Genomic DNA, 22,446 nt, shown 5'->3' with positions numbered 1-22,446 from the left:
TCCCAGCCCCCCCTGCTCTAACCACTAGACCCCACTTCCCTCCCAGAGCCAGGGAGAGAACCCAGGAGTTCTGGCTCCCAGCCCTATGTCCTTACTCACTAGATCACATTGCTTGTCTAGCTAAATTTCCCATCAGCCCTTTCTTATCCACAAAGCCAGGCCTGAGCCCCTCTCCGGCGCCAACACAGGGATCCCACCTGCGGCTGCCACCTACACCAGCCGTGGTAACAATGATTCTCCTGGCCTAAGGCTGCTGGGATGGGCATCGGCCTTTGAGCTGCTAGCAGGGCATTAACCCTTCAGGTGCTGCAGAGAGGCCAGGTCTTAGCAGCCTCCGCCGCATTTTGTTCTTGTGCAGCAAGATAATTATCTGACCGTGTTCTCATGCGTCTCGAGCTGGGGTTTTGATTTCAACACCGTGTTTCCTGTTTTTCAGGAGTCCACCTCTACTGGAGGGTATCCAGGAGCTTACACCTCCACCCCAAAATTGAGGGCTGGGGGCCCGTCAAGGGCAAACACTGATGGGGAACAGAATCGGGGCCAGACCCCAGCTGGGGTCAATCGGCCTTAGCTCCATTGGAGTTAATGGGGCCAGATCCCAGCTGGGGTCATAGAATCGTAGAAGCTTAGGGTTGGAAGAGACCTGAGGAGGTGTCTAGTCCAACCCCCTGCTCAAAGCAGGACCAACACCAACAAAATCATCCCAGCCAGGGCTTTGTCAAACCAGGCCTTAAAACCTCTAAGGATGGAGATTCCTCCCAGTTCCCTTGGCCTCTCCTCATAAATCATGTGCTCCAGCCCCTTAATCATTTTCGTTGCCCTCTGCTGGACTCTTTCCAATTTTTCCACAGCCTTATTGTAGTGTGGGGCCCAAAACTGGACACAGTGCTACAGATGAGGCCTCACCAATGTCAAATAGAGGGGAATGATCACGTCCCTCGATCTGCTGGCAATGCTCCTACTAATGCAGCCCAGTATGCCATTAGCCTTCTTGGCAACAATGACACACTGCTGACTCATATCCTACTTCTCGTCCACTGTAACCCCTAGGTCCTTTTCTGCAGAACTGCTGCCTAGCCACTCGGTTCCTACTCTGTAACAGTGAACGGGATTCTTCCGTCCTAAGTGCAGGACTCTGCACGTGTCCTTGTTGAACCTCATCAGGTTTCTTTTGGCCCAAACCTCTAATTTGTCTAGGTCCCTCTGGACCAGGGCCGGTGCAAGGAAGTTTCACACTCTAGGCGAAACTTCCACCTTGTGCCCCCCGCCGCCAGCCCTAAGGTGCCCAACCAAACAGCTGATTGGCGCTGCAAGCCTGGGAGGCGGGAGAAGTGGTGCGGCGACCCCACGCGCTTGGGGAGGGGGCGTAGGAACGATGTAAACAAAAAGTTGGGGGCACCGCTTTTTGGCACCCCGAAATCTTGGTGCCCTAGGCAACCACCTAGTTTGCCTAAAGGGTAGCACCGGCCCTGCTCTGGACCCTATCCCTACCCTCCAGTGTATCTCCTCCCAGTTTAGTGTCATCTGCAAACTTGCTGAGGGTGCAGTCCACGCCATCCTCCAGATCATTAATGAAGATGTCAATCGGCCGGAGTTCCACTGGAGTCAGTGGGGCCAGCCCCCCAGCTGGGATCAATCGGCTGTAACAGCACTGAATTTACATCAATTGGGGATCTGGCCCGATAGACTTTAAATCTGAATGTAGAGGGGGAGCCCAGGGCTCGGCTAGCAGGGGCCTGCGGGTTAGGATTGTGGGGCACCGACAGAGCTGGGGTGTGAGGGGAGCCAGTGCTCTAGGAGCAGGATGAAGCCCCCTGCCCTGGCCTAGAACAGACTCAGGTGCAGAAAGTTCCCTGGAGGCGGGGGCCTGAAATCTGTCTGTCAGTTCTTATCTCTCGTGCCTCGATCAGAGCAGAAACCTCAAGGCTGCTCCGGAGAAGCGGCCTCTGATACTCTGCGAGGCGGGAGGTTTCTCAGTCGCTCACGATGATACAGATACCGAGCTGTAGAGCCGGTGAAGCTGATCATGCTGATAGCTATGGCTTCCTTTCTGAGGTGTTTGCTGGGGCACCAGGGCGCCGGGTATGACCTGCCCGCTCGGAGCCGGCGGGGCTGACGTGTGTGGTGCTGCCAATTGCATCTCACGGTGCGCCGGTGGGGCAAACCGGGGCCAGGTGGGGTGATGGAGACGCTCTCTAGGGGCCCAAACGCGAGGGAGATTGCCCCTGTGCCTGGCTTTGCCGTCAGCCCTCCTTGATGTTTCGGGGAAGTGGCTAGAGTCCTGGTCTGCCCATCACCGTGGCCTCTGGGGACCTCGCAGTTTTTAACACATTGATCCTAGCCACCCTCCCTGCCCCCCGTGGGGCTGTTATCCCCAAATTGGTGGTGGGGAAACTGCCCGAGGGACTGCATAGCGGGGGTTGGAACCCAGGTGTGCTGGGTCCCAGGCTGCCCCAGTCCTTCCTCTCGGCTGGATTTGGGCCCTGATTCGAGCTGCATTGGGGCTTTATTAGGGGATGATCCCAAGGGACCATTCCAGCCTAGGAAGTGTTGAAGCACTTGTGGTAAAGGGGCTGGGTTGGGACCCCAGACAGCTGGGTTCAATTCCTAATCCTGACATTGAGTCGCTGGGCAACCTTGCGTCAGGTCCTCTCTATGCCTCAGTTTCCCATCTGTAAAGTTGGGTGCAATCATCCTTCCCTATGTAGTATGTGCTTCAGGGCAGGGTGCGAGCCTGGCCTGACTGGGGCTCCAAGCCCGGTCCAGGGGGGTTTGTGCAGTGCCCAGCGTGGTGGGGGCCCAGATGCCTCCGAGAGAGGAAAGTCCCCATGTCCCGTTCCCCACCCAGCTGGGGATCTGGCCCCACTGACGCTAAAGGAAACATTTTCCTTAAATAGAGCAGGACGGGGACGTTAAGGCAGCCACTGACCCAGGCAAAAAATCGGACCCCCAAAGAAACAGAGCTAGACCCCTTTAAACACAGCTACAATCCTTTTATTAATGAGCCTTTAAACCCTTCCCCGGGAATTCCCGGCCCCCTTCCCATGGCGAGAGTTGAGTCTCTGAAACTATTTACATTGGGAAGGGCAAGCGCCAGCTGGGAGAACGATTCCGGGACGCCTCACTCGCGGCTCCAGGGCATGTGCTGAGCTGAGAGGTCAGGAAGGGGAATATTGCACAGTGAGGGGGTGTAATGGGGCCAGAGGTTTCAGGTAGCAGGGATACCAGGGTGGATGGGTCTGGGGCGGGGCAGGGAGAAGGCGGGATATTGGGCTGGATGGGCCCGTGGGGCTGATCCGGGATAGTCCCTATCGCCCCAGTGGGGCCGTGAGGAACTCATTGACCCCTCCGCTCTCTTAGCACCATCCCATCCTTCTCTGAGCTGTGCCACCGGGGCTGGTGGAAGGATGGGAAGCTGTGCTGGGACCCCATTATTGGGGTTAAATACCCAGCGGGCAAGTTGGTGGGGGGGTGGGGGGAAGTGCCCAAGCCCACCAAGCCATAAGGATGAGCCACCCATTGCCCCTCCCTTCCCATTGCTGTGCCCTGGCCACCGTGTCCACGACCCGTGTGCCGGCGGCCATCTTGTTGCGCCATCTTCCACAACCAGCCTCGTGTGTGCGTGTGTGTGTGTGTGGAGGGGGCATAGACTGTAGGTCCCAATGCTGAGGCCTAGCAGGCTGTTAGAAGCCTGAGTTGCCTTTGGCGCCATGGCAACAGGACCCACCACCCTGTTGGCTGGAGACAAAATGGGTGACCAAGAATAATGGCAAGATGGCTGCTGCATGTAGTCCTGTATTTGATTTGGAGCAGCCTTGGGACTTTTCCCCGGGGAATGAAGACCAAGCAGTGGCCACCTTCCCTAGACAGATGTCAACTGATGTGGCATAAAGAAACAAGATGGCTGCCCAGTGTTGGCAGATAACACAAACACTCGAAGGTGCATTGGCGTGGCAAAGCATGCACCTGGGTGAGGTGAAGAAGGGATAGGATCCACTCAAGCGAACAGAAAATGGCGGCCGTCACAGCCCTCCCCAGACTGGGGTCAAACTAGGCCATGTAGAAACAAGATGGCCGCCGTGCACAGGCTGAAGAGAAGCCGGAATTTGCTGCGCTGCTATAAGAATATGGCCCGCGATATGGGAAGGCGACACGTGGGAATTTGTTCTGGAGGGCAGGGGTAGTATGGCTCTTCCCTCTCCGTGTTGTTTCCCCCACACTTAAAAAACAAGCTGGCCACTGCAAGTAGGCAAAACTAGGCCACGGGCAACCAAGATAGCTGCCTTGTGGAGGCCAAAGGGAAGCCTGGATTTGTGGTGGTGCCATGAGAAGGGCTCCGTGGACACTTTGCGTGAAGGGGGCAACCACAAACGATGCCCCAGAGGGACATCAAGCCACGCCGCTTCCAGACCAAAATGGCTGCTGTGGGGAGGCCGAAGAGAAGGCCAGGTGTCGTGAGGACGGGGCTCTGCATGGAGATGCAACCTGGAGACTTAGCCCCGCCTGGTGATGCCAACAGGGCCAACCCGGCCTGACATCAAGAGCTGCTGCTCAACTAAGAAGATGGCTGCCGTGCATGGGCCGAAGCCTGGCTGGAGTTGAAGAAGTCAGGGGGAGGCTGGCCAGCGGAGCGGGAATGGGGGCGATGGGGGGGTGAATGGGTGGGGGGCATCTCGTGCCGTTTCCCCTCCTTGGTGCCCCCTTCACAGGAGCAAGGCGGACCCGAGCAAGACGAGCCAGGCCGAGGCGCTCAACCCCGCCGCGCCCCCCTTCCCGCCGCTCGGCAGCTTGACGCCCGGGTTGTTCCGCCGCTCGCCCGCCGTGGTGATGTGGCGGTCGTCCCGGATGAGGTCCTCGTGGTCGTCATGATCCTCGTGGTCGTCATGGTCCTCGTGGTCCGGAGGCAGGGGCGTGGGAGCGGCAGTGACCGTGGCGGCGGCGGCGAGCGTGGCGGTGGCGGTGACCGTGGCGGTGGCGGTGGCATTGGCTGTGGCATTGGCGCCCGTGGCATTGGCCCCTTGGCCGGGCATGACCTCCAGCCGGGGGATGTTGGGGGCGAAGAACGTCTTGTTGGTCAGGTCCCCGTTGCAGAGGTGGCCGGAGCAGCAGGAGCCCACCAGGTTGACGGCCGTGCTGCCCCTTGCCTCCTTGGTGCAGTCCTTGTTCTGCACGCAGCCCTTGATGGGGCGGCTCAGTGAGACGTTGCCTGGGGGAGACGGGACGGGGGACAGTCAGGGGAGGGCCGTGCTGCAGGGAGCGGGGTGGGGTCCCTCTCCCGGCCGTCGGTGCTGACCCCGATGCACCACTAGGGGGCGCTGTGCTGTGTGAACTGGGTAGGGGCCCTCCCCGGGCTGTTGGTGCTGACCCCCAATGTGCCACAAGGGGGCGCTGTGCTGTAGGGAGGGGGCCCTCCCCTGGCTGTCAATGCTGGCCCCGATGCACCACTTGGGGGCGCTGTGCTCAGTGCCGGGTTTATAATGGCGCCATGGATGGGCCAGTGTGCGTCTGACAACTGCCGGTTTGTGACTAGTGCCCTGGGCTGGGCTGGGCTGGGCAGAGTGGGGCCACCCGCCGCCCCCCGCCCCATTGCTTCTGGCCAGCCCCTCGCTCTGGGGACCGACATCTCCACACCAGGCTCCATTGCCCCATGGAGCGGGGGGCCCACAAATATGTGTGGTGCCAGGTCCACAAAGGGTTAATCCGGCCCTGGCTGTGCTGTAAGGAGTGTGTGTGGGGGAAATGGGGCGCCCTCCCCTGGCCATCGGGACTGGCCCCAATGCACCTCTAGGGGGCGCTGTGCTGTGGGCCCTCCCCTGGCAGTCAGGGCTGGCCCCGATGCACCACTAGGGGGCGCTGTGCTGTGGGCCCTCCCCTGACAGTCAGGGCTGGCCCCCATGCACCACTAGGGGGCCCTGTGCTGTGAGCCCTCCCCTGGCAGTCAGGGCTGGCCCCGATGCACCACTAGGGGGCGCTGTGCTGTGGGCCCTCCCCTGGCAGTCAGGGCTGGCCCCCATGCACCACTAGGGGGCCCTGTGCTGTGAGCCCTCCCCTGGCAGTCAGGGCTGGCCCCGATGCACCACTAGGGGGCGCTGTGCTGTGGGCCCTCCCCTGACAGTCAGGGCTGGCCCCGATGCACCACTAGGGGGCGCTGTGCTGTGGGCCCTCCCCTGGCAGTCAGGGCTGGCCCCCATGCACCACTAGGAGGTGCTGTGCTGTGGGCCCTCCTCTGGCAGTCAGGGCTGGCCCCCATGCACCACTAGGGGGCGCTGTGCTGTGGGCCCTCCCCTGACAGTCAGGGCTGGCCCCGATGCACCACTAGGGGGTGCTGTGCTGCACCAGAGGCTGCCTTTCCGGGAGTGGGGGGGATGCAAAGCCAGAGCACGATTTGCAAAGATTCGCCAGGCCCTTGGCCCCCCCGTCGGGGCGCGAACCCCGGTGTCCCGGCTAGCTTGCCATCATGGTGATTGCCGGCGGCTCCCCGAACCTCCCTGGCTCCCCGCGCTGGCCAAACAGCTGCCGCGCCTCGCCCCAGAGGGGGCTGTCTCTGAGTGTCCCGCCCGGGCCTCACCGACTTTCATGGTGACGTTGCCGTGGAAACAGCCCTGGTACCCGTCATAGCATTTCACCACCGTGGAGTTGCCGGGGGAGCAGGCCTCGTTGCCTTGGCAGCTGTAGCACTCCAGCCCGTTGGGCACGCGGGCGCTCTCGTTACCTGGCGACCAGACAAAGGGGGGGCAGTGAGAGAGGAGGAGGTGGGGGGCCGGCCCCTCCCCGCACCCCCCGGTGGGCACTTACTCATCGACTGTAGTGCCATGGCCCGGATGTCCAGCTGGGAGTTGCAGCGGCTGGTGTTGCAGTTGCGCACCTGGGAGAAGGCTAAGATGCCGTGCAGGTCCACGCCCTTGTCGTTGGTGCCCGTTCTGCCCAGGCCGCAGCCCTTCTCGCCCACCAGGAACTGCCCGTGGCCTGGGGAGACAGCCGGGGGGGTGAGCGAGTCGGGAGAGAACCCAGGCGTCCTGGCTCCCAGCTTCCCCCTACCCCACAGCTTTAACTCCCCTGCCAGACCTGGAGATGGAACCCAGCCCCCCCCGCTCTAACCCACTAGGTCCTATGCCACTCCCAGAGCCAGGGAGAGAACCCAGGAGTCCAGGCTCCCAGCCCTCACCCCGAGGGCTCACTCACTCCATTTCACGGCCGCCACGGTTTCCATGCACACTTGGGCGTTGGCTGGACACGAGATCGTCTTCATCTTCTCCGGGCTGCAGCCGCCGTCGCTGCGCTCCACACAGCTGTGGCACTCCAGGGCCATGGCTCCTGCATGGAGGGGAAGGAATCGCTGTGAAACCCGGCGTGACTGGCACGCCCGTGGGGGGACCTGTCTGGGCCTGTCCCCGGCGGGGGGGGGACCCCTAATCTCTCAAAGGTGGGTCACGTTTGTGCGTTTTCCCAGGTAATTTTGCACGGCTGTTTGCACGGCTCCTTCTCTTTGCACGGATTCTCACCTGCTTTTGCGTGCAGATTTGCACCCTTCCCTCACCACTTTTGCACTTTTCCATGTGAATTGGCACGTTTCCCTGTGTAATTCCGTCTGTACAATTTTCACCTTTCCCTTGTAATGTTGCATGTCAAATGACACAGAGACGTGACAATCGACATGGGACCACGTGAAAGTGAATATGCAAATTTGCAAGGAAATGTGAAAATTAGCATGTCAAATTACTTGGAAACATGACACTTGATGTGTTAATTTTCACCTTTCCCTTGCAACTTTGCCTGTTAATTTTTATGTTGTCCCATGTAATTTTGCATGTCAATTTTCATGTCATCTTACATGCCAATTTTCACCTTTCCCACATAACTTGGCATGTCAATTTGGACCCTTTCCCAGGTTACATGTTTCCCCGTGTAATTTTACGTCAATTGTCCCCTTTCCCCTCCTTGTGGATTGTTCCCCAAACTCCTGCTTCATAAACATGCAAGTGGGTGTGTCCGCATTTAATGCCCCACGCATCTTCAGAGAAATTCGGTGGCACGTTTCCTCTCCTTTTTTGCACCAGTTTGAACGCACTAGAAGTGCACTCACTTTCCCACCTCTCTAGACCCCCCATCCCTGGCTCTGTAAATTTGCACGGCGAGTGGCCCACCTCCCAGCCCTCGCTGTGTTATTTCCACTGTACATTTGCCGAGATTTGCTGCCTTTCCCCTCCTCTTTGCACCGTTTTCTCCAGGCGTTCCCACAGACACTTGCACGGGGGTTTCCTTCTTCGCACCATTTGTCTGGGAACTTGCTTTTGTGTATGCACTTCTGTTTCTCAAACACTTGCATGGGCGACAGATCTCCCTCCTTGCCCCCTCCTCCGGTGGGTGGCTGTGTCAGCTCCAGGATGGGGGTGACCCCACCCTGGGGTGAGGCTGGCGTTCCTGGGAGGAGTTCTCCCAGTTGGCAATGTGCCCCAGACCCATTCCAGGTGGAGCGACCTGTCCCAGCATGCACGGCACCTCTGCCCCCCTCCCCAATCCCATGGCACTAACGGCTTCCCCCTCCCATTCCAGCATGGAGAATGGAGTCAATACCCAGCCCCCAGACCTGGGGAAGGGGCGGGATCCTAGAGGGGAAAGGCCCTAGCCCCATTCCTTGCCCCCCTGAGCCAGCCAGTCCACTACTCTGGGACTGGATGGGAGCTGGCGCCCCCTAGACGGGAAAGGCCCCCTGCCCCATTCCCCACCAGCCAGCCCCCCGGCCTGGGGCAGTATTATAATGCCATCACTGAGTCGTTCTCTCGAAGGAGCCGGGTTTCCCTGGCAGATGCAGCTGAGATAAAAACACCCCATCAATCTGCCCCGGGACCCAGATTCGTCCCCACTGGAGCAATGCCCCGTCCCGGCCCCAGGTGTGCTCCCCAGCCCCGTACCTTGGAGGAGCAGTGCGGCCGCCAGCAGGAGGAGGGGACCGGCTCTCGGGGGGCAGGGGGCTCCCATGGCTGCGTCTGCCTGGACCAAGCGGGTTCTCTCGGCTCCCGGCAGCTTCCACGCGACTCCGGCTGCCAGCGCCAAGCTAAGACGATAAATAAGGGGAGGCAGATGGGGCGGGATGTCCCCGCCCCCCCCTTGCACATCCCACCCTCCCTGGCTTTGGTGCGGGGCCCCAGGCCGGCGCTTATTCACGTTGCCGCCCCAGCACCAAGCCCCGGCGCGTCAGTACCAGGGCGGTGGCTGTCCCAGGAACCGGCCCGGCCGGTTGGGGGAGCTGACAACGCCTTGGCGGGGCAGCTTCGACGCTGGGGGCTCAGCGCAGGGGGAGCAGGAGCCTGGGGAGGCCTCGGGGCGGATCGGGACTGGAGAGGCCCCCAGCAACAGTGAGGTGAGTGTGCCCCCAACCAGCTCCCCATGGCACGGTGCCCCGTGCCCAGTCCCCTGCCCCGCTCCCTGTGGCCCAGCAGCCCCCAGTGAGCCCCCTAGCGTCACATTGGGGCCAGGACGGGGTCAGCAGGACACACTGACACATTGAGTTACCCCAGCCCACCCCCGTGCCCCGTATCGCTGCCTGAGGGCACTGAGGTCAACACTGACTCAGCGCCTGGCCCCTGGCATGAGCTGGCATCGAGGGCCCAGCCTCGGCCCTGGCCTGGAGGAGACACGAAACACGCAGCCAACATAGGTGCTCATGTGTGTGGCAACCAGCCCCCTAGACACCAGGTATAGTGGTTAGAGTGAGGGGCTGGGAGCCAGGACTCCTGGGTTCTCTGCCCCGCCCTGGGAGGGGAGTGGGGTCTAGTGGTTAGAGCGGGGGGCTGGGAGACAGGACTCCTGGGTTCTCTGCCCTGCCCTGGGATGGGAGTGGGGTCTAGTGGTTAGAGCAGAGGGCTGGGAGACAGGACTCCTGGGTTCTCTGCCCCGCTCTGGGAGGGGAATGGGGTCTGGTGGTTAGAGCAGTGGTGCTGGGAGCCGGGACCCCTGGGTTCTCTCCCAAGCAGCGTTGTGTTTTGATGGGTGGGGGTGGGAGGGCTGTGTGTGTTGTTGGGTAGCTCTGCCCCCCCTGCAGTGCAGCCCCCCCCCCCAGGACCCCGATCCCAGCCTGGGCGGACCCCGAGGCTGCTCAGGCCCAGCAAGGAGGTAGCTGAGGGAGAGGAGGAGCAGGCCCGACGTCCAGGAAATTGGGGTGCAGCTGGGCCCCAAGTCCAGACACGCAGCTGCCCCTCCCTTGTCTCACCCGCCCCAGGGCAAATCCTTCCCTTCCCCAGAGCCGGCACCAGGCAGCACCTGAGTCACTGGGGCCTGGGGGCCGGGGTGTGGGGAGCACAGGGCCCCCCCTTGTCCCAGGCCTAGGAAACAGGGACACACCCAGGGAAAGACTCACAGGGAGGGGGCGGGGGATGGGACAGGAGGCCCTTCCCCTCCAGGGGGTGCCAGCCCCGATCTGGCTGCAAGGGCAGCACTGTGAATGTGCAGCACCCCAAGGATCTGTCCCTGGGGGACTGGGATCGAGTTGGGGGGCGGGCTGGGAGCCAGGACTCCCCGGTTCTCTCCTTGACTCGGTGGGGTGGGGAGTGGGGTCTAGTGGTTAGAGCGGGGGGGCTGGGAGCCAGGACTCCTGGGTTCTGTCCCCGGCTCTGGGAGGGGAGCGGGGACTGGTGGTTAGATGGGGGGGTAGCTGGGGGCCAGGACTCCTGGGTTCTGTTCTACCACCTCCCTTGAGTGCGCTTTGCATTACGTGCAGAGGGCTGGTTTCCACCAGGGTGCCGAGCCGGGTTCCCCCGGGGCCGGAAGTGCCCCATTGGGATGGCAGTGGGTGGCTTCCCCCAGCCGCTGGCACCAGGTGGCAGGGCTGGCCTTACCGGTGGGCACTGGTGGCAACTGCTGCTCCGGGAGCCCGGGCAGGAAAGGGGCACCTGGGCTCACTTCGCCCACCAGCCCTACCCGGAGGGTGAGCTCTTCCTCATAAGAACATGCGAACGGCCACACTGGGTCAGACCAAGGGTCTGTCTAGCCCGATATCTTGTCAGCCGACAGTGGCCAATGCCAGGTGCCCCAGAGGGAATGAACAGAGCAGGGACTCATCAAGCGATCCATCCCCTGTCGCCCATTCCCAGCTCCAGCAAACAGAGGCTAGGGACACGGTCCCTAATAGCCATTGATGGACCCATCTTCCATGAACTTATCTAGTTCTTGTTTGAACCCTGTTATAATCTTGGCCGTCACAACATCCTCTGGCAAGGAGTTCCACAGGTTGACTGTGCGTTGTGTGAAGAAATACTTCCTTTTGTTTGTTTTAAACCTGCTGCCTGTTAATGTCATTTGGTGACGCCTAGTTCTTGTGTTATGCAAAGGAGTAAATAACACTTCCTTGTTTACTTTCTCCACACCACTCAGGATTTTATAGACCTCGATCATATCCCCCCTTAGTCGTCTCTTTTCCAAGCTGAAAAGTCCCAGGCTTATTAATCTCGCCTCATACGGCAGCCGATCCATCCCCGTCATCATTTTTGTTGCCCTTTTCTGAACCTTTTTCAATTCCAATAGATCTTTTTTGAGATGGGGCGACCAGATCCCCTCCACATCCCCTTCCCGGAGCTCTCCCTTGGCAGCGCCAAGGACCAGGTGAGGGACACAGCCGAGCATGGGCGACTCCGGGCGATCTCTACCAGCCGGGCCGCGGCTCCAACTCCAGCCACAACACTGAGCTCAGTTTGCCCCCCGCGTGGCTCAGGTTCGTGGGACGGTGGATGTTCGCTTCATCCGGCGCTCGGAGCCCATGTTCTTTTCATCGCTGACTCGAATTGAGCCGAATGTTGTGCCCTTTGCTCTTGGTTAGTGAATCGTAGAAACCTGGGAGCTCGCAGCTCTATACCTGCGACCTTCGCTGACACGGCTGCGCCCCCCAGCGCTGAGGAAGGGTCATTTCCCCTCAGCCGGCCCTGCCCGGAGGGTGCTGGGCTCTCGTGCCAACCTGGCGCTGAGGGTCCCAGGGCAGCGGAGACTTAGGGGGACGTCAGGGTCTCTTGGTGGCTGCTGAGGCCTTGCAAATTCAGTGCAGGCCATGTCATGTGGCATGAGCGCCCTCTAGGGGCGAAAGGTGGTCAGTACTCCAGTCAGTACCCCAGTTCTATCCCAGCTCTGGGAGGGGAGTGGGGGCTGGTGGGTTAGAGCAGGAGGGGCTGGGAGCCAGGACTCCTGGGTTCTCTGCCCAGCTCTGGGAGGGGAGTGGGGTCTAGTGGTTAGAGCAGGGGGCGCTGGGAGCCAGGACTCCTGGGTTCTCTCCCCGGCTCTGGGAGGGGAGTGGGGGCTGGTGGTTAGAGCAGGGGGGGCTGGGAGCCAGGTCTCCTGGGTTCTCTGCCCCGCTCTGGGAGGGGAGTGGGGGCTGGTGGGTTAGAGCAGGGGGCTGGGAGACAGGTCTCCTGGGTTCTCTGCCCCGTTCTGGGAGGGGAGTGGGGGCTGGTGGGTTAGAGCAGGGGGCTGGGAGCCAGGACTCCTGGGTTCTGTCCTGGTTTGCGTACGGCTGCATTGGGATTTCTGGCGGGGGGGAGGGGATGGAGGCCTTGGGGCTGTGCCAGCTGCCAAGTTGTTTGCGCTAACACAATCTTGGGCAATGTCCTGTCATGCGGCATTCTTGGGGAAGTGGCCGCCTGGCGAGGGCCTGTGGGAGCCTGGAGGTTTGGAGCCGGGGCGCTGAACACAGAGGAGGCCTTGGGCCTTGGAAGGTTGCCGAGCCCCAGCCCAGGTACCGGCTGCTCCCCCCAGGCCCTGCCCCTGCCCCCCAAGCAGGGAGGGTGGGTAGAGGGAGAAGGGCGCAGGGAAACGCCAGGTGCTGCCCCTTGCTCCGGGGATGGGCTACAACAGGGTCGATGCTCCCACGGGCTGGGCGCTGGAGGGCCCCATGGCGTCTGTGGGGCGCCCCACGCCTCTGGGCTCATGGGGCTCGGGCTGGGAGCTTGGCTGGGGAGCCTGGCAGCTCTCCGAGGGTCCTTCAGCCTCGAGCCAGACCCCTGGCCCCCGCGCTGGCTGCACCCAATGTTTGGGGCCGCCCCCGGGTCTCCCCCCTGCAGCTCCCCACTGCCTCCGCTCAGCTGGCTCCGGGCGTCAACTGCGGCTGCAGGGTCCTAGTGCTCCCCCCTCAGTGCCAGGGCAGGCTGTCCTTCCCCTGCCCTCCCCCCCCCCGGACCCTCCACCAGCACAGGGCCCCTCCCCCGCCCGCAAGCACCGCTCCTGCCCCACACTGGGCAAGGGGCAGCCCCATCCATCCCCCACCCCCAGTGAGGCTACAGTGAGGGGCAGCAGCAGGGGAGGAGGCGCACGCAGCGCCCCCCCACCCACCACAGGGGAGGCGAGGGGGCTTCCTGGACCTGAGAGGGGCCCTAGGAGCACGTGCAGTGACCGTGGTGGGGGTGAGTGTGGTGGGGGCGAGAGGGGGGGTCCCTCCCCCAGAGCTCGCTGGTGCTGGTGGGGAGAGGGCTGGGTGGAGTCCTCCTCTGGGCTGTCTGCACCCCAAACTCTTCATCCCAGCCCCACCCCAGAGCCCACACCCCCTAANGGGCTGCCTCCCCCCCCAAAAGGAGGGTGCGTGTGGGGGAGACAGGACCTGGGGGAAGCTCCCTTCTCATCCCTTCTGCCCCAGAGGGTAACGATCTACTACTGCTGCCGGCTATCGGAGCGCCTCCTCCAGCCCACGGTGGGCGCTCTGGTGCCACAGGTTCAAACCCTGCCAGAGGCTCATTGAGTGGGGGCCTCGGGATAGGCCGGGGTGGTGGGGTCCCCAGGGGCGCAGGAGCCCGGGCTGTGGGGCCCAGTCCAGGCATTGAGATAACTGTTTAGCAGGTCTCAGCATACGGGCACTGGGCGCTTAGGAGGCTGCCCCCTGCAGGAGGGGGAAGGAAGCTGCTCTAACCCACTAGACGCCCCCCAGAGCCGGGGACAGAACCCAGGAGTCCTGGTTCCCAGCCCCTCTTTCCCCCCCCAACTCTGACCCACTCTCTGCCCCAGCTTCCAAAGTAGGGTCCAGCATGGCCCATGCCCCCAGGTCTTACCTGGCGCTGCCCCTAGGCCTCTTGGCCGCACCCCCAAGGCATGCCCCACCCCCAAGGCCTCTTGGCTCCACCCCACCCTCCAGGCATGCCCTGCCCCCAGGCCTCGTGGCCCCACCCCCAAGACATGCTCCACCCCGAGGCCTCTTGGCCCCACCCCTAGACATGCTCCACCCCGAGGCCTCTTGGCCCCAACCCCAGGCATGCCCTGCCCCCAGGCCTCTTGGCCCCACCCTCCAGCCCTCACCTTGCCCAGGTAGGCCTCGGCAATCTCCTTCATCTTGGTGAGCACCATGGAGGAGATCTCCTCGGCGTAGAAGGTCTTGGTCTCACCCTTGTATTCCACCTGCACCTTGGGCCGACCCCCGTCGTTGATCACCTGGAAGGGCCAGTGCTTCATGTCCGACTGCACCACCGGGTCGTCGTAGCGCCGGCCAATCAGGCGCTTGGCATCTGGGCGGGGTGGGGGGGAAGGGATAGAGGGGTGGGGGTCAGTGGGAGACAGAGACAGGGAATCCCGAGGGGCTCCAGCCTCCACACCCTCTCCCCAGATCAGAGCCCCACACAGCTCCCTCAGAGTCAAGCTACCCCTCTGCCCCCTCCCTCTAGGGATCTGGGGCCCCCCGGTGGTCCCCCCAAGGGGCTCCTTGCTCCTCCCTAAAGATAGCATCCCCCACCCACTCCCTGCCAAGGGGTTTCTGCAAAGGGACCCCTGTCCTGCCTGGATGAGAACCCACCAACTTGATTCACACAGGGATCAGACTGTCCTTGGCCACCAGCCCAGAGGGGAAAAGTTCCAGATCCCCTTCCCCATCACCCGAGCCAGCCAGTCCCCCTTGCCCGCCTTGGGGCCTGATCGGAGCCAGCGCCCCCTCGAGGGGAAATGCCCTGCGTCCTGGCACTCACCGAAGACGGTGTTGGTGGGGTTCATGGCCACCTGGTTCTTGGCGGCGTCCCCGATGAGGCGTTCGGTGTCTGTGAAGGCCACATAGCTGGGCGTGGTGCGGTTGCCCTGGTCGTTGGCAATGATCTCCACTTTGCCATGCTGGAAAACCCCCACGCAGGAGTAGGTGGTGCCCAGGTCAATGCCTACAGCTTGGCCCTTCGACATCTTGGCTGCAAAGGGGGAAGGGAGGGGGTCAAATAGGATGCAGGAGTCCTGGCTCCCAGCCCCACCAATCTAACCCCCAGCCCCCACTCCCCTCCCAGAGCTGAGGAGAGAACCCAGGAGTCCTGGCTCCCAGCCCCACCAATCTAACCCTCCAGACTCCACTCCCCTCCCAGAGCCGGGGAGAGACCCAGGAGTCCTGGCTCCCAGCCCCCTGCTCTAACCACTAGCCCCCACTCCCCTCCCATAGGTATACTAATGTTAACAGAATTTAGTTCAGTAGGATACACTGTTAAGCTCGAATTCCAGGGTCCCATCTGAGGCGAGGGGGAGGAAGATATCGGGCCAGATGGGCCCTGTGTCTGTGGCAGTTTCTAGAGGCTTGGAAGGATGTGATTTTGAAACCCGAGGTCGGTGCCCCGGCCCGCACACCAACCCACCGGGCGCGTTTCTCTCGCTGCTGGACCCATCGGCCCCGCGAGAGCACCGCTGCCCGAGACGCGCCTGGGATCACAGGGATTCCCACGGGAGGCCGGCCATCTCAGTGGCAGTCGTTAAAGAGTTAACGTCTGACCCACCCAGAGGGACCAGGAGCAAGGGTGAAAAATCGGGACGGGTAATAGGATCCGAGACAAAGCCCCGAATAGCGGGACGTCTGGTCACCCGAGACCCACCCCGCAATTTCCTGCAATGGGGAACGTTCAAATAGATTTTTGTAAACACCGATATTATCCGTCAGAACGATAAACCCCCACCAATTCTGTATCTAGCGTGACAGGCTAATCTCCTGTGTGTGTCCCCATCTGTCCCCGGTCCCTGCTGCCCCCTGCTGGAGGGGGGAGCCCCGTGTGTCCGTCGGTCCCTCTCCGCCGGAGGGAGCTGAGCGAAGTTGCTGGAACAGCCCGGGTCGGGGCTGCAGACCCTCTCCTGGCCCCGCGCCCCCACCGGTCTTTCTAGAAACACGGTCCTCGCTGGCCCCTGGCCCAAGGGGGCGGCCTGCCCGGCTGCCCAGCCAATCGCAGGTCCTGTGCCCCCCCCGGCAGATCCATGGGGCAGCACTGCCAGCTGGCAGTGGGACAGGGAGTTTACGCAAGAGGAGAGGGGGCCCTCACAGCTCAGGCCTGGGGTAACACCCCCATCTCCCTGGGGGACCCTGCCGGTCCCAGGGTACAGCCCATGCACCCCCCCACCCCAAAGCTTGGCCAAGACTGCCAGCACCCCTTTGGCACCCCAGAGAGGGAAGCTGCTCATTCCTACTCCGTGAAGGGACCCCCCTGCTCTAACCACTGCACCCCACTCCCCTCCCAGAGCTGGGGACAGAACCCAGGAGTCCTGGTTCCCAGCCCCCCTTGCTCTAACCACCAGCCCCCACTCCCCTCCCGGAGCTGGGGAGAGAACCCAGGAGTCCTGGCTCTAGCCAGTTGACCTCACTCCCCCATCACTCAGTTGTGTACAGTTCTATAAAGCGCGGCCTAGCCCAGCACTCGGGACAGAGCCTGACCCCGGCTGGGGTCCATGGGCCTTCGCTCTCCTGGAGTCAGGTTTTCCTTACGCCAGCTGGGCACCTGGCCCCACATGCAGGTCCTGGCAGGGCGCTAGAAGAGACCGGTGGGTTTTCAGGGCCACACACACAGCTCATGCTCCACTGGAGTTAGGACCTGAATTATTCCCCCCCCCCCCCCCCGCCCCGTTATCAGCTGTCCTGTGCCGGCATCAGAGCGATAAGAGCTGGAGTCCCTCGGCTCAGAGCCCCGCCCGGCTGTGCCCTTGCCAGAGAGACATGGTGAAAGGCTCCACTAGTCGCCAGTGGCGGGGCCTGTGGTCGGGGCAGGGCGCTCCCGCCGTCTCCGGGCGCTGGCTCTGGGGAGTGCCGGGAACGGACAGCATAGAACGCAGCTCTCAACGTCACAGCCAGCACGAGAACCGGGTGTCCGAACAGATAGTGTGAACCCAGGAGTCCTGGCTCCCAGCCCTCCCTGCTCCGGCCCCTGCAACCCAGGGATAGAACCCAGGAGTCCTAATTCGCACCCCAGCTCAGGGAGGGAGTGGGGTCTAGTGGTTAGAGCAGGGAGGGTAGGAGCCAGGACTCCTGGGTTCTATCGCGGGCTCCGGAAAGGGGTTGCTGCCAATGCAGCAAGTTGAGCAGTGCGGGGGGGGGACCCTATTTCACAGCCCCCCCCGCCCGGGCTGTCCATGTCTGGCGCGCAGATAAGGGGGCGGGGATGTTTGTGGCTCCGAGTTTCGCAGCCAGCAGGGCGTCGCCCCGGCACGGTTTGTTCCCAGCCCCCCAGTGGGGCCGTGACAGGCGCCCCCCGAGCGGCGCCCCAAACCCTGCCCCGCCCCAGCCGCACTGACAGCCCCTGGATTCATGCTGCGCCACTCCAGCCCGCCCTGGAGGCCAGTGGTGCGTCCCGGCTAAAATCCCCAGGGAGGGGCCGATCGGGCCCAAACTCGGCAGGGCGGTTCGGGGAGCGGGGCAGGATCGAGGGGGGAAGTTTGAAGCGGTTTGGACCCGGGGCTCTGGAGATACGGGGGCCCCAATGGAGGGTCCCCCCCCCCCGGGATTCGCAGGTCTCGTTTCTGCAGCCTCTGAAACTTCCGAGCTGGGTGGATTCCTCCAGTTAACCCCTAATCCCCCGCTGCCGAGCTCATGGCAAATGAGGGGGGCAGTGTGGGGGGACCCGCCATCCAGAGCCCCTGCAGCTGGGGATACCCCCCCAAACCAGAGACCCCTCCGCCAGGGGGCAATCCACCGCCAGAGCCCCCCAATTATGCCCAGACCTCTGGCAGCAAGGGTGGGAAGCTATTTTAGCTGCAAAATGGGGGGTTACCCCTATTTACAGGGCACCACCCCAAGAATTACGTTTCCAGAGGCTAGCGTGTCCCGAGGGGCAGGGAGGGGTGAGAGCCAGGGGCTAGCTGGGGGTTGGCTGGCCCCAAGGGGGAGGAAACACCCCCTGCCACCCGCAGCCAGAGCGGGGCCCTGGGTGCTGGGCCAGGGGCTGCCCGCCAGAGACTATTTCTGGGGGTGACGCTGTTGTGCCGTATATGGCCCGGGTCCCGGCGGGGAGACCTTCACCGGCCCCAGGAAGGCAAGTTATTAGCTCTGCTGGGATGGGGAAACTGAGGCACAAGGGGATTTCCCCCCCCCCCCAGCCACTTAGCAACCTAGGTAGGGAGAGAACTCACGAATCCTGACTCCCAGCCCCCTCCCCCAATCCACTAGACCCCCCCACTCCCCTGAAGAGCTGGGGAGAGAAACCCTCCCCCAAGTAAGAACCCAGGAGTCCTAGCACCCGCCCCCCGGTCAGCCCGGCTCCAGCCAGAGGGAAAACAGCAGCGGCGAGCGCCAGCACGTGAATAAACACTGGTAAAAACCTCTCCTGGCGTGACCATGCCCGGCCCCCCCCCGCAAGGAACCTGCCCCCCAGGCCCCGAAACCTCCCCCGCTACCTTGGCTCCGTGCGCCCCGGGTAGGTCCCTGCGCCCCAGCTGTGGCTACGCTCCGGCCCGGCGCCCCCCCCCGCTATATACGGGTCCGGCCCCCCACCCCGCCGCCCCTTTGCAGAAGCTTCTGGACTTGGCCGCCTGCCTGGGCCAATCGGGGCCGGCCTGGGCCGCTCCGTCACCGGGCCGGGGGGGCGCAGCTGCCGGAATTGGCATCGGGCTGGACGCTTTGGGGAGCTGGGAGGGTCCTGGGCTGAGCCGGCCCCGCCCCCATCGGGCCCCCCTCCCCAGGGGGAGGGACTAATGGTAGCCCGGCCAGGGGGTTATTTTGGGACTGGGCAGGTGACACAAAAGGCGGGGGGGGGGGCGGGGAGACCCCCCCTTACCTTGGCATGGAGATGGCTCCAGGGGTGGTTAACCCCCCCTGGACAGTGTGGCCCCCAGAGCACCCCAGCGACCCCTGGCCCCCTCCCCTGCCAATCCCCTCCCAGCCTCCAGGCCCATGTGCCCCCGCACAGCCCCGGCCCCCGGCCAAATGCTCCCTCCCCCACAGCCAGTGTGCCCCCCCAACCCTCAATAGGGCGACCAGATGTTCTGATTTTCTATTACCCCCACCCCTGCCCCCCAGCCCCTGGGACGAGCTGGTCCAGCCGGAGGACAGTGCTGGGACCGGAACAAGTGGGGATAAAGGGGCCCACCGAGGCCGGGAATTGGAAGGAGGTTCTGAGCCCCCCAGGAGGCAGATTCTGGGACAAGCTGAGAACGTCCCAACACCTTTCACAGGTGTATTCCCAAGAACTCCCCCATGGGGACTGCAGCTTTGTGCTGGATCGGGGCCAACGCCCCCTAGAGGGGAAAGGCCCCGTGTCCCATTCCCTGCCCCCCTGAGCCAGCCAGTCCCTGCCCTGTGACCGGATTGGGGCTGGTGCCCTCTAGAGGGGAAAGGTCCCATGCAGTGCTGGGTTCAAATCCTGTTAGAGGTCACAAGTGAAATGAGTTTCCCAGTCTCAAGAAAACCCACTAAAGGACACTGCAGAACCAGAGCAGAGTTCAGCCTCTCCGCCCAGGGCTGGGCTCGCAGGGGGCTGCGGGTCGGGAGTGAGGGGCACCGGCAGAGCTGGGGGGGGAGGGGTTGGAACTGGCCCAATCAGCTGTTTACCAGCCTGGATCCGTGTTCCCTTTAAGGCCCATTATCGACTCCGTCAGCGCAAAGGTCCTGGCGGGATCGTGGCCTATGAACAGCAGCACTGCCCTGGGACTCGGCGGGCGCAGAAATCTCTGCTCCTGTGGCTGAGATGTGGCCTAATCCGCTGAACCCCCAATAACCCACCAGGACCCCCAAACCCCACCGGATNCCCCCCAATGCCCCAGATCCCCCAAACCGACCTACTCTTCCCAATTACTCCCCAGAGCCCCCATAACCCCCAAACCCCACCAGATCCCCCCAATAATCCCCCAGATCCCCCAAACCGACCTGCTCTCCCCAATTACTCCCCAGATCCCCCATAACCCCCAGAGCCCCCAAACCCCATCGGATCCCCCAATAATCCTCCAGATCCCCCCAATGCCCCAGATCCCCCAAACCGACCTGCTCTCCCCAATTACTCCACAGAGCCCTCATAACCCCCAGAGCCCCCAAACCCCACCGGATCCCCCCAATAATCCCCCCAATGCCCCAGATCCCCCAAACTGACCTGTTCTTCCCAATTACTCCCCAGATCCCCCATAACCTGCAGATCCCCCAAACCCGACCTAATCTGCCCAGTAAACCCCAGATCCCCCAAACCCCATTGGATCCCCCCGTAACCCCCAATTCCCAATAACTTTCTTATGCCCAATTTCCCCCTCCTATCTCTGCCCTGTGCAGCCCCCCCATGTGCTCAGCCCCCCTTTACCCACCCTCCTGTCTGGGCCTGGGGACCCCGATGGCGGCAGGGACCTGCTGCAGCAGCCGGCGCTCAGTGGACTCCCAAGCCAGCAGGGCGGGACGGTGGAGGGGGGGAGCTCTGGGGTCCTGGCATTAGCTCCCCCTCGGACAGACACGCTGCGTCTAACGGCTACGGACCCCCCCCAGGGAACCTCCCTCCCCCCCATGGAATCACAGCCACAGACCCCCTCAGCTAGTCCAGCCCCTGCCAAGAGGCAGGATTGGTTGGGTCTAAACCAGGGGTTCTCAACCTTCACTGCACCGCGACCCCCTTCCCCAGGAGGGGGGACCGAAGCCGGAGCCCGCCCGAGCCCCGCTGCCCTGGGGGGAGGCGAAGCCAAAGCCCGAGCCCCACGTAGGGGGCCTGTAACCTCAGCCCAGGGCTGAAGCCCCCGGGTTTCGGCTTGAGTCCTGGCCGGTGAGGATCGGGTTTTGGCCCTGGGCCCCAGCAAGTCTAAGCCAGCCCCGGCGACCCTGTTAAAATGGGGTCCCGACCCCCAGTTTGAGAACTGACAGATGCTGTCCCGCCTCCTCTCGAAACCCTCCAGTGGCGTCTGGTCCATTGGCCCTTCTTACAGCTGGGGAGTTTGTCCTGAGGTTTAATCTGAATCTGCGCTGCTGCAGTTTGAACTGTTGCCTCTTCTCCTGCCCTCTGTGGCCAGAGAGAACAACTTGTCTCCATCTTGATGGGAGCCTCGCGAGTATCGGAAGACCCCGATCATGTCCCCCCTTAATCTCTTTTCCAAACAAGCCGTACCCAGTTCCTTCGGCCTCTGCTCATGTGACTTGCGTTCCATCCCTTTGATCATCTTTGTCGCTCGCCTCTGGGTCCTTTCCAGTTTCTCTCCATCCTTTCTATACAGTGGGCAGGGCCGGCTCCAGGCACCAGCTTGGCAAGCAGGTGCTTGGGGCGGCCACTCCGGAGAGGGGCGGCACGTCCAGCTATTCGGCGGATGGTCCCTCGCTCCGGCTCAAAGTGTTGGCAACTCCCCCCCCAGCCTTGTGTCGGCTACAGCCTTGATCAGTCCTAGCCAGGGACTGACGCAGATGTTAATCAACACGGGGCCCAGAACAGAGCCTGTGGAGCCCCATTTGAGGCCTCCCTCCAATCCCACGTCCTTCCATTCACAGTTACTCCTTGCTTGTGGGGTTTAGTGGTTAGAGCGGGGGGGGGGGGGGGGGGGCTGGGAGCCCGGACTCCTGGGTTCTTTCCCTACCTCCGGGAGGGGAGTGGGGTCTAATGGGAACCTGGCTGGCACATTTCTCCAGCTGACCTATCAGAGCGTCCTGTCACGGAGGGCACAGATTCCGGGTCTCACAGACCGGGACGTCTTCGGCTTCAGTCCCTCGCAGCGGCTGGGCCGGAGCAGCTGTCAGCCCCCACCCAGGAGCTGCGGCAGGACCGGAGCAGGGGCTAGTGGTTGGCCCCTGGGGCCGGAGCAGTGGCCGGCGGTCAAGGCCCCGGTAGGGCTCCCGCTGTTAGTCGCCCCCGCCGGGTATTTTTAGGGTCAAGTCACAGCTTCCATGAATTTTTGTTTCTTGCCCGCGACCCGTCCGTGACTTTAGTGAAAATACCCAGGACAAAATCTTAACCGTAGTCCCGTGGGACGGGAGCCCGGCTGCACGCCAGGTCCATTACGTCCCCTGCATCCCCCCTCCTCCAACCCCGCTCCCCTGGCAAAGCCGGGCACCGGGAACCGGGCTGGTTCGGCCCGGGAACTCGCAGACTGAATGTTTGATCCTTGCTCGAGTAGCTTCCCAGGGATGGAGGTCAGGCTGGTCTAGAGCTCCCCGGCTCCATGGGGGCACTATGTTAGCCCCTCCCCAGCCAGGGACCCACCACTCCCCAGCCAGAGACCCCTCCAGAGACCCCCCCTCCCCAGCCAGGGACCCCTACAGAGACCCCCCCCTCCCCAGCCAGGGATCCCCCCCTCCCCACCCAGGGA

The 22,446-nt window shown here is 62.8% G+C and overlaps 2 protein-coding genes across 2 annotated transcripts; both read right to left on the bottom strand.

The window, feature by feature from the left end:
* Positions 1-2,992: 2,992 nt before the first annotated feature.
* On the bottom strand, positions 2,993-10,955 carry LOC117869594 (ly6/PLAUR domain-containing protein 3-like). The gene is made up of 6 exons (XM_034756564.1): positions 10,836-10,955; positions 8,913-9,055; positions 7,183-7,314; positions 6,796-6,966; positions 6,569-6,712; positions 2,993-5,206 (listed from the first exon to the last, which is right to left on the bottom strand). The coding sequence occupies exons 2-6, from the start codon at positions 8,977-8,979 to the stop codon at positions 4,704-4,706; spliced, it is 1,017 nt and encodes a 338-aa protein (XP_034612455.1). The 5' UTR covers positions 8,980-9,055; positions 10,836-10,955; the 3' UTR covers positions 2,993-4,703.
* Positions 10,956-13,639: 2,684 nt separating this feature from the next.
* On the bottom strand, positions 13,640-18,737 carry LOC117869904 (heat shock cognate 71 kDa protein-like). The gene is made up of 4 exons (XM_034757007.1): positions 18,580-18,737; positions 14,925-15,134; positions 14,266-14,471; positions 13,640-13,696 (listed from the first exon to the last, which is right to left on the bottom strand). The coding sequence occupies exons 2-4, from the start codon at positions 15,127-15,129 to the stop codon at positions 13,640-13,642; spliced, it is 468 nt and encodes a 155-aa protein (XP_034612898.1). The 5' UTR covers positions 15,130-15,134; positions 18,580-18,737.
* Positions 18,738-22,446: the final 3,709 nt, after the last annotated feature.

This window comes from Trachemys scripta, chromosome 24 (assembly GCF_013100865.1).
Source record: "Trachemys scripta elegans isolate TJP31775 chromosome 24, CAS_Tse_1.0, whole genome shotgun sequence".
Classification (NCBI taxonomy): Eukaryota; Metazoa; Chordata; order Testudines; family Emydidae; genus Trachemys; species Trachemys scripta.
This window is presented reverse-complemented; position numbering and strand designations above follow the sequence as displayed.

Excerpts from the sequence above, each read along its gene's own strand:
- LOC117869904 (XM_034757007.1), bottom strand. The coding sequence starts at position 15,129 with ATGTCGAAGGGCCAAGCTGTAGGCATTGACCTGGGCACCACCTACTCC. Across the intron at positions 14,472-14,924 it reads CCCCACCAACACCGTCTTCG|ATGCCAAGCGCCTGATTGGC; the intron begins GTGAGTGCCAGG and ends CACCCCGCCCAG. Across the intron at positions 13,697-14,265 it reads CCGAGGCCTACCTGGGCAAG|GGTTTGAACCTGTGGCACCA; the intron begins GTGAGGGCTGGA and ends AGCCTCTGGCAG.
- LOC117869594 (XM_034756564.1), bottom strand. The coding sequence starts at position 8,979 with ATGGGAGCCCCCTGCCCCCCGAGAGCCGGTCCCCTCCTCCTGCTGGCG. Across the intron at positions 6,713-6,795 it reads CATGGCACTACAGTCGATGA|GTAACGAGAGCGCCCGCGTG; the intron begins GTAAGTGCCCAC and ends TCTGGTCGCCAG. Across the intron at positions 5,207-6,568 it reads CAACGTCACCATGAAAGTCG|GCAACGTCTCACTGAGCCGC; the intron begins GTGAGGCCCGGG and ends CGTCTCCCCCAG.